This window comes from Falco biarmicus, chromosome 1 (genome assembly GCF_023638135.1).
Source record: "Falco biarmicus isolate bFalBia1 chromosome 1, bFalBia1.pri, whole genome shotgun sequence".
NCBI classification, from domain to species: Eukaryota; Metazoa; Chordata; class Aves; order Falconiformes; family Falconidae; genus Falco; species Falco biarmicus.
Window position 1 is genome coordinate 56,603,267 of NC_079288.1, and position 16,223 is coordinate 56,619,489.

Here is a 16,223-nt window from a genome sequence, read left to right on the forward strand (position 1 = left end):
TCTTGATGGCAGGTACATCAGGAAGCAGCCAGACATACCAAACACATACCACCTAGTCTCACATGAACACTCGTTTACCATGTATGTATGGTTTACTCATATCAAGTAAAATTTTGGTGAAATGGCTATCACCTGTCATAGGCGCTAATAATTAATTGCGGTTCAGGGACACATTTTCTTATTTGTTTAGAATCTAAAGATGATTTTCTCTTCAAAAGGAGCTTTACCCATTTCAACCGGAGTTTTTGTGATTTTTTTGGAGAAAGAAAGTATAGCCTAGTTTTAGATACATAGGTTGATCTCAAAAGCAGCTCTTAAGCCTACCTCTCTTTACTTTTAATTGTTTATCTGCACTGAGGCTAGCTTTTTCCCCTCTTCAAGCCTGCTAAGAGCCAAAGGAAATGAAGTGGAACAAAGAAGCAACATTAGCTTTCATAATTTATTGTTACAGACAACTCCGACTATTGCCCATGACAGAAAGTAAGCCAAGCAGAAACAAAATTGAAGTGTTCTTGTACTGCCACTTCGTCAAAGGCTGAAGTCACAGGATTGATTTCTAAGGCCACTGGCAACATCCCCAGCCCACGCTAGCACCCTGCAACTCTCAGGCTGTATGTACAAAATGGCACTGAACACAGAAGAGAACATACATGCATGAAAGATGAACTGAAACGTGTTGTGGGTTGTCTTCTTTGTTTTTTTTTAATATTATATATTAAAATCCTATTTTAAAGTGTTGTTTATTAATACAGGTTAATAAAGACTAAATCTTGATACAGTTCGCTCAATTTTATCTCCTTGAGTTTTCAGAAAAAAAAAAAAAAATCTAGTTGGATAAACTCTTGCAGTGAACTCCTACATGCAATTCAATGGGATTTCTGAATTCAACCCATTTTGATTAAAGCAATACTTTTGTGGTGTTTTCCACTTGTAAAGGTACAATTTCTTGCAGAAGTGCATTTGGAGCAAGAAGGGGGAGTAAGAGTGAGTGTCAAATATTCAACATGGCAACTTACAGAAGTTGCATCTGAAAGCAATGGTGCTGATACACCTAATGAGCCAGAAGGATTCTCTGCAGCACGTTCCCTTGTGCTGAGCACCAAAAGGATGCTTTTGATTCTTAGCCACAGGCTGTTAAATTGGAACTTAATCCATTACCACTGTTCTTGCGTTGCCTGCTTTAAAGATGACAATGTAGCTGGATTTAAAAAAAAAAAAAAAAATCACAAAAAGGAACAACACTGACTTAAATCAAGTGATCCAAGAGGTTTAGACAACTGCTGAGCTCAAGGGATTATTTACACAATAAAGAAGTGGAATGACAAAATTCAGATTTAGATTCCTCTTGAAAATTTAATTCTTGCTGAATCTTTGGCAGAAGATGAGGAGCACAATCCTCCTCACTTATCAAGAAAATTTTCTCAGGAAGTAATTAGCATCCCGAGTGGTATCAATACATGAATTTCAACTAGATTTAAATGCCCAAATTTAAGAGAACAAAGAAGCCAACACAGTCATTCTGGAGACAGCACCAAAGAACCATTTGAAACTTACCATTTAACAATTTGATGCCCTAAAAAAGGCACATAATGACCCCTGGGTCAGAAGAAGAATGCCATGGCTTGACACACTCTAGTATAAATCACATACACTATTTCCACAATCCCCTATGACACTTCCCAAGACTTTCCAAAGGCAACTGCAGATTGAAAACATGCTCCTGTTCAGCATAATTAATTTTCACGATTGGAGCATTTATTTAGTAAGCATAAATTTTACAGAGTTTAAACACAATTTAAGAATATGAGGGTTTTTAAAAAATAATTAAACTATTTAAAACTATAGAGGGTTGGGGTTTTTTTTCATTTAAAAAGGCAGTATCTTCACAGAGGATACCATATACACTTGGGAATTATTCTAGAAATGTTTTTTCTAGATAAACTGTAGAAAACTAAACAGAGAAAGTATCTGTCTCACCTCTGGCAGCATTTTTTAGAAAAATTAAAATGCTTATGAAAAAGCATCTAAAGGCAGGACGAAGTAAGGAGCAACCCACCCCAGAATAAAATCCTTCTATAAGCATGATTTACAACTTCTGATGCTCTCTCAGTTATGCTCTTCCTAAGTGATGACAGGTAATGTTTATAATATCTCTTGGGAATTAATTTACTAATTATCTCTTTTTCACTTGCCAGTGCTTCACAGTCAGGTTTTGGTGAGAGGTTAGACACACAAACATAAAGCACAGAACAAGGCAAGAGATGGCTGGTGTTAAGCTCCAAAAGCACTGCCGGGCTCTAAACAACAGGGGCACACATCTGTACAGTGACTCCCAAATCACATCAACATAGTGGTACCTCCACCAAGTGGCAATGGTCAGCTGACACAAAACACTGTTTGTCTCTGTCTTGCTATCAGTCCACCCCCTTGCACTCTTTAGTTCCTCCTCTTCTCTCCCATAGCTGTTCCTGGCTTGACTTCAACACTACAGCTGCTCTACAACTGTTGCAGGTAAAGTGTGATTAAGACAGAAACAATCCTCCTTCCAGCATCACGCACACACGAAGTGGGGAGTGCAGGTTCATATGTGACTGGCAGATTTTTGTTTTGCTGGGGGGGAAGGTAAACATATCCTGGAATTTCCCTCTGCCCCCTTCTAGGTCTTACTCATTTCAGTAGCTCCTCCATCCAAAATGGGGAAGGAAGGAATGTGGGTGGCTGCAATTTCAACAGTGATCCCACTGCATTCCCACACCCCTTGCCAATATAAACTATGACCTAAGATTGAGTTAAATTAACCTGAGGCCAGAATCAAAAGGAGGAATAACTAAGCAAAACTAAGAGGACATGAAAGGCAAGAACAAAAGATCTCTTTCTTTCTAATGAGGATTACACAGTGCAAGCGTCATGGTTATTTTCAAAAAATAATCCAAGTGTCTAAGACCCAGAACTACCCAGTCCTAACTAAAATTGTGCCACTGACTACACAATTGCAAAACAAATAAAAAACCTGATGTACAAGTTTCAGAAAAATCTTCGAGAAACTACAATAGTACATCATAGTAATGGTATTTATGTCTTCTTGGAACAGCCCTACAAGAAATGCTAACATGCTATATTGTTCCGTCAGTATTTTTACATGATGAAGCAGCACCCACATGGTAAATAAAAGGTAAGACTAATGAAGTCCTAAAGACTTAGATATTTGGAAGCAGTTGTGGGTTTTTTTTATTTTTGCTGGTTATTTTTTAATCAGTGCAATTTCTGTACTGACTTGAAGCCCAACACATATTTGTTCCTCCATTTCACAGCATCAAATTAAGCTCCATATCTGAAGGGCATCTCAGATTCCACAATTTCACTCCAGTTTATTTGACTATGATTTTTGCACCAAAGCAAGTTAACTATAGATGGATTATTTGTAAGAACAAGGGAGGTAGTTGTAGAGAATACGATCTGTAGTGTCCACTGTCTTGGCAATAATGATAGATTTAAGCAGTCACTACTAGAAAACATCAGCTCTGCCAAAATGTCAGATGCTAATGTCTGAAGCAGCTCAATTAAGCTACAAGATGCAATCACTTTGTTCTACCAGGGATACAGGCAGGCATATTTCAATCTATATCTGGAACTGACAGAAGCATTTATGGAAGGAACAAATAAAAAACAAACACACACCTGAATACGTACAGCCTTACATCTTCACTTTCTTTCCGAAGTCGCAGTTTTTAAGCCACAAGTGATTTGATGTATTATGAGTTCTCAATAAAGCATGCAAAATAGCTGGAACAGTGTCAGTTTTAATCAGCAATCCAATTAAAGGATCCAATCAAATTCACTTTAGCTGTTCAACAGTATGTTTATATCACAAATTATTTTTAACAGGAGTTTAACGTGCAGGTTCTCTGTATTTTAATAACACATTCAACAGCAATATGTAAAGAGAAATAATTATTTGAACAGCAAACTGTGCTCATGCGCACATTGAGAAAAAGAGTATATTAACATTTTAAAAAATGATGGGAAATATTTCTTCATAAAGTCTAATTCACTATTTATGTCAGAGATTTATTTTTAAGTCAGAGAATACACCTGCCTTATACAGGCTTGTAAAAAGATTTAGACTATGATTTGTTTTCAAGCAGGATGCAAGAGTAGATGGTGCTGTTGATACTTTCCCCTTCCTCCTCTTGGAGGTGGTTTCAACCTGTTCTGTTGAAATGTCATGTTATTTACACAAATGAGATTGTGAATTGATACTAAGAAGAAACCAGTCAAAAGTTTATTTCAAACCGACAGTTACCTCAGGGCAGCCAAAGTTCATTTTCCTATGATGCAGGAGAATTCACTGCAAGCAATTTCTTCTGAGAGCAAGAATAATTTGCTGAAATGTGTGCGGTGCTCAGATGTTACTGGTCCACACAGGGAACGTATACCAGAGTAACACAGAAAGTCAAAATGTTGTAGTTATACCAGAAACATTTGGGACTCATGCCTTAAAAGGCTTGAACAAACAAAATTCCAGGACATTTTCTGAAGGAATACCAAAGCAGTTAAAACAGCTAAAGAAGTTATTCAAAACTGAAAGATACCATTACTTGGCTAAGATACAGAAAAAAAGTGTTGAACTGTAACCTGTTTGGAGGGCAGATGCCATCACTTACATACTCTTAGTATAACAAACAATATTAAAGATTTTTTTAAAGATAACTAATGAGTATGCGCATTATGGCAAAGAAGGGAAAATAATAATTCTTCTGGTTAACACTTACCCTCAGAAGCTGCAGGCATCTAGGCTTCAAATGGGCATTAAAGCTTTTAGATTTGGGAATGTGAAGACACAAGCCACTCAGGATGAAGATTTAAAATTTGATCATGTATATGCTATTTTCATGACACGTAAGTAAATATTTTAGTTACAACACTGTCCTGGAAATTCAAAAGAGTTGCCTCAACAGTAATCATGGTATATTAAGTTTAGAGTATAAAGTAAATTACTTAAGTGAGAAATAGAGAAGTTTTAACTAAACGTGCTTTTACTGAAACATTAATTTCAGACAAACTTTGATTTGTGCTAATATGCTTAGATCTCATAGGACATGTAGGTCCCTGATAAGAAATCTTGTTTATTTTCCATACTGGAATTCTATCTTAAACTGCTTCAAAGGTAAAAATCAGAAAGAACTGTTTTAGTTTGACTCTCCATTGCATCAGATTATTTACATGTGCTACAGTTCAATGCAATTTTAAACATGATTGTCTTTTTACTATAATGTGGGCATAAATGCTTCTAGTAGCTTGCCTTAGCATTGATCACTTTAGCTAGACATTCTTGATTTTTACAAAGTTGTAATTTGCACAGCACTAGCAACCTACTAATATTATTTTATGCTACTTAAGTAGAGAAATTAGGCAAAGGAAAAATTATGTGGAACATGAGGAAATGTTCAGGCCTAGGAGACCCTACCATCCCATGAAATAACATATCCAGAGAATACCTGGACGCCTCAAAGACCTCAAAGGCACGTGCTGGCAGGAAAGGGCACTCCCTCTATAGTTTTTATGGGCCTATAATGCAGCAGAGGTTTCTGAAGGTCACCAGAGTTGCTGCAGCTCTGACAGAGGCTATCCCCAAATGCCCAAAATGTCTCCCTTCCCATCAATTTAGAGTTCAACTTGCAAAAACTCTCAGCATGCTTATGACAATACAAACATTACAAGCAAATCAAGTAAGTTGTAAATCCATACTGCCGCAACATTCAACCAATCCAATAGAATTTTTACTCAAAGACATTACAATGAAACTGCAAGTGGATGTATTCCCCCTTAGTACGCACAAGGTTAGTTCTTATATACCTACTGGAAATACATACACACCCTACCTTACATTACGCAATGCAAAGAGAATATCAAGGAACAGTGGTTTCCTTGTATCTACCACATCCATAAATGCATGAACTGCAAAACCAGGAGTTAGTAGAGGAATATATGGCCAAGGAAAAGACCTGTAGAAACTGAAACTTCCTACACTGCAACAGTAAGCTTTTATTCTGTCTTTATCCAGTGCTCTCCTATCCTCACATACCAAGCTGCATGCACCTGGCATTTCAGGAAGCTTTGAACACAGGACAGCAGGGTCAGGGCTTTCTCAGTAAAGTACTGAAGGTTCAGAAGAAGATTATATGCTTGTTTTACCTATTTCCTATTTTTTCTAAATGAGGGACTGACAGATGCTGCCCCCTGTGCCTGCACATGGCCTGACTATTGTTACCAGGCCAGAAACCATTATCGTTGCCACTGCTGCTGGTGGCACCCACAGAAACAGAATTGAGAACATCTGTACACAGGCAGCTGCCTTGGTAATGTTCATACATTACAGAAAATCATCACATGCAAAAAAGCACAAGTCTATAAAGATGAATATGACTTAGGGTTTTTTGTTCTTAGTTTACTGGAGGAAGGTCTTGTAAATAACTATGGGCAGAGACTAAGCAAAGGGAATGCACACTGCGTACAAAAAATGAGAGATGTCAAATGTTACAAGAAGAAACAGAGCAATTACTTTTTAAACGGACATTGACAGGGAAAAAAAAGACTTACCTGAAAAACACCAACACACACCTCTGACTAGCTTATTCACTTGTGCAGTCATATATGCAAGAGATATGCTATTTTCATTCAGTATTTTTTAAAATCTAACAATATCCTCAAGAAAAATAATCCAAAAGGTACAAACACACACAATAATAGATATTAAACAAACATACCACTTAGAGTTCTAGGTCTACCCTCTAGTTAAGTATGTTATTTAAGGAGGTATAAATTAAAAATCACAGAAAAGTTAAGGTGGGAATGTCATCTAGAACAACCTCCTCTGCTCAAAACAGGGCCAACTTCAAAATTAGATCTAGCTTTGAAGCTGGAATTGGCTGGTTTTTGAACACCAAAATAGCTGGTGACAACAAATTCTGCAACACGACCTTTGGGTTCTTGTATTTTAATCCTAGCCCCTCCAGATTAGTAAAGCCATTTAACCTCCTGTAGCTGGTAATTTTTGCAGATGTTGGAAAACAACAATTTACCATGTTCCAAAAGTGCAGGTTCAGTTGCTTTGTAAAGGACCACTGAACTGAGGCCCACTAATGTCAATAAATCACACACCTAGTAATTAAAGTAAACACTACAAATTTTGGCAAAAATAAAAAATATCCATATTTAGGATGTGACAGAATTAAGGTTTCAAGTACAACCTCTCCTGCATATGCATCATGCTACAGATTCCTTAATTATATAGTCACTTTCTGCTCTTTTCCATGCAGTGGACAGAATATTCACCCAGTGAGCAACTTTCAAGTTGTGTTCTCTTCATTGTGTGAAATACGCTTTAGCTACAAACTGTTTATGAACCTTACTCTGAAGACAGCATGATCAGCTTGCTCACAGTCTTGCAACACCACCCAGTATAACAGTATTTCATAATTACTAAAGACCTGTGTTAATTACTGTGTTCAACACACAGGTGAGGTAAAGGATCCATTTTACTGGGAGCCAAACAAGGCAACGTTGCCATCAAAACTTTACCTAAATTCATTTTTCTGACATAAAACATTCAAAAATCCCAAGAACTTATCTTATAGATAGTTCTTGAATATACAGAGGTATTCTCGTATATTCACGCACAGAGAAAGTTACCCATGCACTGAAATCAAAGGGACACATGTTTGGCATGCAGTTAAGAGTGCTCAGTACTGAAGAACAGCAGGTTTTAGATCTGGAAGTGAGGGTCCACAAAAACAAGCAGGTAATTACTCGTCATGCAAAGGGTAGCATACATCAGTTACCCAGAACCACTCTGTTATAGTTATGAACCTATATAATAAAGCCACATAAAGCTATCCAGGTAATCCAAAATCTTGCATTCCCAACTGTTCTTTGGAGCGTGACTTCAGTAAATATTGCCATCAGGGAGGTTCAGACATATACTTCCTTAGCTTTCTAGAAAAAAAAATCAATTAAAAATGAGCCCATTTCTCCATGTGTCATTATACTGTTATGAACATAAATCAGGACTGGAAATTCTAAGGCTGCCACAGAGAAGTCTTTCATCTGAACACTGAACAGCTGTAATCTGGTGGTAGATCAACCTCATTAAACCCACAAGCTTAAGACAAAGACCACATGCCTCCAAAAGAAGAGGGTATAGATGAAGAAGTCAGGAACAATCCATCTGTGAAAGGTGGTTCCCTGTCTCCTTGCCATCTGCCCATTCCCTGGTGGGTGAAGGTCGGCATGGACACTCCCCATGGTGCTGCAGACAACTGGAAAGCATCCTGGTAGCCCAGGGTGCCTGGCTCGCTTCTTCCCCACACTGGAAACCCAGATTACTTCGCAACCCTTGTGCCAACCCCTCACTGCTTCCAGTCATGAGACAGATCTATACTAGTAACTGCTTCTACCACAGCTGTTGCTCTACAGCCAGGCCCATTCCACCATATGCCCCTTCACCTCCCAGAGCAGGTGACAGAGCAGATGCCTTGCCCAGCTAGTCCCAATACTAGTCCAAATACTGTCAGCCTCTTGCTGATCCTCCTACTTTGCCTGCCCAGCCATCCCCTGACAACCTCTGACAGCCTCTTGGCCATTTTCTTGTCTCCCAAGCTTTTCACCTCTATCACATACTCATCTTCAAGTCAAGTGGCCATTCTCAATCACCTCCTTGTCATCTCTTGAGCAGCCTGTCACTACTCACCCCTACTTTCAGCCTCCCACTCAATACACTCACTTCTTTTGACCTAATTCTCTCCATCCTTCCCAACTCACATGCACAAGTCAAGACAAAGTTGCCTCAACACTTCCCAGATGCAAGAAGAGTCCTGATAGCAGAAGACTCTGAGTCTTTCCTTAGTCCCAGCTCTGTTGAGATTTATACCCAGTGAACAGCCAATCTGTCTAACAAATGCAGAAATAGTTCACCTGGGTTATAAGCCAGAACTGTAGCAAACCATCCATGCATGTACATATGTATGTAGCAAATGACAGAATTTGAGCTAAAGGTTGCAAATTAATTAGCAATAATTCAAAAGGCTTATAACCTTGCCAAATTTGAAAACAAAATGTATTACTTCAAAGTGAGTGTCACATTGGTGCTTCCAGCTAACTACAGACACAGAGTAAGTTTCACACATAAATGCAAAATAATGGACTTTGCATTCCACATTAAGGCTGTTTGTATGTCTCCCCCCATCACACAAATCATCTCCTTCAAATCCAGGTCTTCTATGTACCCACTTTGTTTCACGTGACTTTGCTTATAAACACAACTCTGATATTTTTTCTGAGGACAATTATATCACCCCTTAAAATAAACAGAATAAATTTTGAGCTGAGGGATGGCTACACAAGGCTTTATGAAAAAACTTTGCATGTTCTTTACCATTTATCAAGCATATCACTGTACTAACCCACAGTGCTCTTATTTCAACAGTTTTGCTGTTATACCTCCCCTTTTTGATGATCACCATCTCATTACCCAGCTATAGGGATATGTTTCTAAAAGATGAATGCATCTCACACAAAGCACCCCATATTAATGATTTATGACTGTCACTCCAACAAGCCTGTTTGCCATGCCTAAAATCTAAAACTTATTTTCTTCTCCACTCTGTCAGTGATTTTGTTTGTTCTTCCATACATTTGAAAAAAGCTTTCTTGTACTCCATAGTTATCTCTTGATTGCCTGTGTATCTTGCACTTCGACCACATCATTGGTCAACTGATACTCTCTTTATCTAGTCACCTGCTGTCATACTACTCATGCAAAGAAAACTGTCAGGCCCACAACAACATGCTTCACAAGCTTTCCCAACCGCCCCCTCATAATTTTTTTTTCTTCTTTTGATGATTGCTTTCATAGCTCCAGCTTTCATGTTTGTTCATATAGAACATTAGCGGGGTAGCTGAGAAGTGCTAACAAGCATTAGGAGCCCAGCTTTCCTACGCTAGTTTAAAAGACAGTAGCCACCCCGAAGACTGCTGATCACAATCACTGCATGAGAATAATTTCAAAAGCAGGAACAAAGCAATGTGTAGGCTCAACTGAAAAAAGAATCAAAGACTTAAATTATACCAGTGTTATACAATGGGGTAACCTTCAGGAGATTAATCTCCAAAATATAATTCAGAACAATTCCGATACCTTCAAAAGCATTTAAGAAAAAAATCTAAAGAGAAAAATTTAAAAGACAGACAGAGAGAACACATTAAACATGGACTTATAGAAATCAGCCAGGACACACCACACCACACCTATCCTCCTACAGTCTACACCACTCAATGGATTTTAAAAAATTACACTCAAATAGAAGGAAAAAAATCTACAGAAAAGTAGAATTTTCTGAATGTCTGCTACTCAGTTATGGACATGGTATTGCACACCTCTATGACTTCTTTCATTTATCCTAAAGTGTCAAAGAAAACGTCTGCAGAGCTTCACTCCTAGCCTACTCGGGATCTTTTTATTCATCCTATTTCCTTTATTCATACATAAGCCACAACATGATTGACGTCTTTTCCATCAGAATTGTATGGCAGTATGACAAGCTAATTATTACATAAAAGATGATACACATTACCTCTCCAGGTCAATCTACAATCCCCTATTTCAATGTCATTTTTAAAATTACAAGCTTTAATAACTTGTGCATCATTCTAGTCTGGATACTATGCTCTTCAGAGATTTCCTGAAAATGAAGGTTTTGCTGCTTCCGTATAGTTTTTGGTGAATGCTACCAGTACTAATGATAAAGACAGGTAACCATTCTTCTGCAGCAGATGAACCTATTTCTTTAATCTTTGTTAGGTCTCTCCAGAAACAAAAGTGACAAAAAAACCTGCCTTCTTAAACAGAGTTTTGTACTTCGTTTTCATAGTTCAAGCTGGCTGGAATCAGTTACTTTTTGCCCCACAGCTAACTTTCTATGCCACAGAAAATTTCTTGCCAAAAATCCATTCATATCCAATAACAACAACAAAACAGAGGAGGAGGCACATTACAGCAAGCAAATGCATTCATACATTCAGAATGCAGTCAGAGGCAGGAGACAATTAGAGAAGGAAATTCAAAGTATAAGGCATTTCCTGAGGATTAATGAGTGGGTGGTAGTGTTTGATAGTCAAGGGCAGGATGGGTTCTGCAACCAGCAGAATTCATTAATCCCCCAGGCAACACAAACTGGGATTCTGCTAATTTTTTTCCTTTACACTGCACTTGTTATTTTCCTTTAGCATTTAATTAAAATTTCCATTTACTCTGACACCATTGTTCCTTCAGAGCCCAACACTGTCTGTATGTCTGAACAGTGCTACTATGGTAAATTACATCTATAAAATCACGGAATTAATACGTGGTGCGAAGCCCAGATATTTTCTGAAGTTTAAGAAAGTTCTGATCTTCTAACAACTAAAAATGTTCTCTGCCTTAGAAACAGAAGGCTCAGCAGATGTGATCCTTTCCTCTAATTTACAAGCTGCTTGATGGCCTCCATTATCCTAGTGGTAGCAGACAAAAAGAGAATCAAATACTGGAGAAAAAAAAAATATTTTCAAGCTGCCTTTCAGCTCCTTAGGAAGCCACATACACTAATGTATTACTTAACACATCCCAAACCAGCAATCATCCCGTCCATCACCGTAACTCCATACTAACCTGTGACTGGTGCATCTATGTCCAGCAAATTTTTTTCCTGACGGAGAATTGAAGCTCCCTCTGTTATTATTCTCAAAGCAACGCTCTCTTCCAGTCTCCCTTCTTTCATAAGGTGTGCCTTTAAGATATCCACACGAGGTTTTCCATCATTATCAAATACTTCCTTAGCTGTGAGCCGGTGACTTGGAGGAAATGGGACAGCTGAGTGGAAAAAAACAAAAGTATCTGGTCACTTTTTACAGCAAAGGCTCTATTGCTGATAATGACACATTTCAAAAGACACCTCTGCTGCAAAGCAGTGTTAACATGGATTTTCTACTGTCTCATAATTTGTAGTTTAAATTGTACACAGATTATCAAAGATACCATTAAAGTGCATGTATTCTGCTGGCAACATTATTCATGCATGCAAGAACAACTAATTCATCCTTATAAAAAAAACTGAGAGGAAGATTTAGGCCATATTTACAGGTAGATACCTTCAAACAAGCCCCCCCCAAAAGGCATGGGAATATCGGGGAAAGAAGGGAATAAAGCTTAAACTGCTCTAGCAGCACTAGAGAACACTGATATAACACTTCCTTCCATTAAGAGCATAAGATGCACAAACAAGTGCAATATTTAATTTCCCTGCATGGACATACATAGATACACTCCAATTAATATGCTAAAATCCAAGACAGACCTCTCTCTAACAAGTTGGGACAGGGAGATAGAAGATGTCTTCCCTGCATAATAGTTAGCTACTCAAGATACATTTGAAGCCCATCAAAGCGGTCCTGAGTGCCAAACAGACCACTCCAGCAAAGGCAGGGCAGAGGATGCATCAGACTGAAGTTGGAAATAAATGAATAAATAGGCAGGTTACCCTAGCAACATGGCAGCAACTAGCAAGCTGCGTACTGCTGTCACGTAAGGTCTGAGGCATACAGCAAACTTCAGATGCTTCTGCTCTCACACTCTTGGAGCCAGCTGGAGCGAGAAGGCTTGAAGTTGATGCTGTCAGCTGCCAGGATGACGCTGGAGTGTTATCCCAGCTTAATCCCCTTTCCCTCACAGTTCAATCAGAGTGGCATTAGGCACTGCCTGCCTCACCAGCCACAGGGTAATTACACTGATCCCTGCCACAGCTGCGGGAGGGTCAGGTTGTTTGGGAGCTCCGAGCAGGGAGCTCTGGGCTGGTCCCAGCTGGCCACATCTGCAGTGCAGCCCTGTCCCTGCCAAAGGGCCTTGTGTCCCGTGGAGTGTCTTACTGGCAGCTCTGTCACATTGTGAGACACAAAACCCTAATGCAGCAGATCAATGTATCTGTGAAATAAGAAGGAAACTGAAGCTAACAATCAGTGTACTTCAGAAACAGCCCACAGATCGCACACCTCATTTAAAGCCCAAGCCAAGAACTCTTCACTTACACTAGAAGTAACAACAGAGCAGATAATAAACAATTTCACTTCATGCAGTTATTTTCCACTGCTATTTTAAACACAAGCATCTTCAGAAAATGCTGGGCTTTTTTTTTTTTTTTTTGGGGGGGGGGGGGTGGGGCGTGGAGCTCAATTTCTTTTTTTTTTTTTCTCCTTTTTACTGCACCAGCTCCAGCAATCCATTTACTGAAATAGTCTGGTGGGACTAATGAATGTGGGTCTTACCAATACACTGAAGTCCAACTGCTCTCAGACTTAAACATGGCACAAAACAGGGAAAAGGTGAATGTTTGTGATGTCCCAGACATCACTGGGATTCTCCTGAAGCAATGAGACCTACAACCAACATCGAAGTTAAAATACAGTCCTCAGCTCTGGAAAGCCCTGCCACAGAGCCATGGCAAACCTCTCACTCAACTGACAAGAACTAGACCACTTGAAATTAGTTTATGTTTTAAATGGTACTTCTGCAAGAGGTAGGCTGTTAAAGATAAAAACCTCACCCCCTTCTCTGCAGCTACTGCAGTTAACCCCATCTCATGACATTCACAAAAAATAGGTTATATGCTTTGTCAATCTTTCATATATCTGCAGCAGACCCTCAAAAGCAAGGTACCTATATCACAGAACCACAGAATGGTTTGGGTCAGAAGGGACATTAAAGATCATCTAGTCCCAACCCCCTGCCATGGGCAGGGACACCTTCCACCAGATCACATTGCTCAAAACCCCATCCAGCCTGGCCCTGAACACGGCCACGGATGGGGCATCCACAGCTGCTCTGGGCCACCTGTTCCAGTGCCTCACCACCCTCACAGTAAAGAATTTCTTCCTAATATCTAATCTATATCTACCCTCTTTCAGTAATAAGCCATTCCCCCTTGCCCTGGCACTACAGGCCCTTGCAAAAAGTCTCTCTCCAGCTTCCCTGTAAGTCCCCTTTAGGTACTGGAAGGCTGCAATAAGGTGTCCGCAGAGCCTTCCCTTCTGCAGGCTGAACCACCCCAACTCTCTCAGCCTGTCTTCACAGGAGAGGTGCTCCAGCCCTCTCATCATCTTTGTGGCCCTCCTCTGGACCCACTCCAGCAGCTCCATGCCCTCCTTATGTTGGGAGCCCCAGAGCTGAAGGCAGTCTGCCAGGTGGGGTCTCACGAGAGCAGAGCAGAGGGGGAGAACCGCCTCCCTTGACCTGCTGGCCACGCTTCTTTTGATGCGGCCCAGCATATGGTTGGCTTTCTGGGCTGCAGGCACACATTGCCTGGTCACACTGAGCTTCTTGTTACTTCTTGTTAATGATCCCCGCCACCCCCCCCCACCTCCCCCCAAAAGTCTTTCTCCTCGGGGCTGCTCTCAATCCATTCCCGACCCAGCCTACATTTGTACTTGAGATGGCCCTCACCCATGTGCAGGACCATGCACCTGGCCTTGTTGAACTTGATGGGGTTCACACGGGTCCACCTCTCAAGCCTGTCGAGGTCCCTCCGGATGGCATCCCTTCCCTCCAGCGTGTCAACTGCACCACACAGCTTGGTGTCATCAGCAAACCTGCTGCAGGTGCACTCAATCCCACTGTCTATGTCACTGACAAAGAAATTAAACAGCACTGGTCCCAATACTGGCATAGTTTCCAGGAGGATCAGCTCCTTGATCTTGCTGGGCAGAGAGATGAGACTGACTGCCCTGTAGTTCCTCAGGCCTTCCTTATTTTCCTTTTTAAAAAGGGGGGTTACGTTTCCCTTTTCCAGTCAGTGGGAACTTCACCTGAGTGCCATGACCTCTTAAATATGATGGATAGGGGCTTAGCAACTTCATCCACCAGCTCCCTCAGAACCTGCAGATGCATCTCATCAGATCCCATAGACTTGTGCATCTTCAGGCTCCTTAGATGGTCTTCAACCTGACCTTCTCCTACAGTAGGTAGTTTTTCATTCTCCCAGTCCCTGCCTTTGCCTTCTTCAACTTGGGCAGTGTGGCTGGAGCACTTGCCAGTGAAAAACAAGGCAATAAAGTCATTGAGTACCTCAGCCTTCCCCATATCTCAGGTAACCAGGTCTCCTGCTTCCTTCCAGAGAGGGCCCTCATTTTCCCTAGCCTTCCTTTTATCACTGATGTACCCACATAAGCTTTTCTTGTTGCCCTTGACATTCCTGGTCAGATTTAATTCTAGCAGGGCCTTAGCTTTCCTCACCTGATCCCTGCTCAGACAAATTCCTCCCAGGCTACCTGTTCTTGTTCCATCTTCTGTAGAATTCTTTTTTGTGTTGGAGTTTCTCCAGGAGCTCCATGTTCATCCACACAAGCCTGCTGGCACTTCTGCCTGACTTCCTCTTTGTTGGGACACACTGCTCCTGAGCTTGGAGGAGGTGATCCTTGAATATCAACCAGCTTTCTCAGGCCCGTCTTCCCTCCAGGGCTTTATCCCACACTACTCTACCAAGCAGATCCCTGAAGACGCTGAAGTCCGCTCTCCTGCACACCGGCATAGCAAGCTTGCTGTGCGCCCTCCTCGCTGCCTTAAGGATCTTGAACTTCACCATTGCATGGTCACTGCAGCTTCACATTCACCACCGGCCCCTCCTTGTTGGTGAGAACAAGGTCCAGCGTAGCACCTCTCCTCACTGGCTCCTCTAGCACTTGGCAAAGGAATTTATCATCAACACGTTCCAGGAACAACCCCCTGGATTGCTTATTGCCCTGCCATGTTGTCCCTCCAACAGATACTGGGGTGGCTGAAGTCCCCCATGACAACCAGGACTTGTGAATGTGAGGCTGCTCCTATCTGTCTATAGAAGGCCTTATCTGCTCACCCTTCCTGGTCAGGCAGCCTGTAGCAGACCCCTGCACGATAATGTCCCTGCCCTCCCTTTAATCCTGACCCATAAAGCTCTTGGTCAGCTCCTCACCCATCCTCAGGCAGATACATGAGCTATAAACAATAATTCATTATGCAACATGGAGAAAGAATAATCACTGCAAGGAAAAGGAAGGTGAATGAGAACTCCGCAATTCTCCAAGCAACCATCAAAAACAAAACCAAAAACCCAGAAGGCTTGCTAGTCCTAATGATCCAATATTTCCTGTGTGGAGGAAGGAGA

General features: G+C 40.8%; 1 protein-coding gene across 2 annotated transcripts in view; it reads right to left on the minus strand.

Annotated features, from left to right (window-relative positions):
- Nucleotides 1–16,223, minus strand: part of PPP3CA (protein phosphatase 3 catalytic subunit alpha) — a 197,155-nt gene that overhangs the window by 102,200 nt on the left and 78,732 nt on the right. For both annotated transcript variants that reach the window (XM_056333780.1, XM_056333790.1), the window contains exon 2: nucleotides 11,705–11,905. In XM_056333780.1, the coding sequence (XP_056189755.1) occupies nucleotides 11,705–11,905 (201 nt within the window). The remainder of the gene's footprint in view (nucleotides 1–11,704; nucleotides 11,906–16,223) is intronic.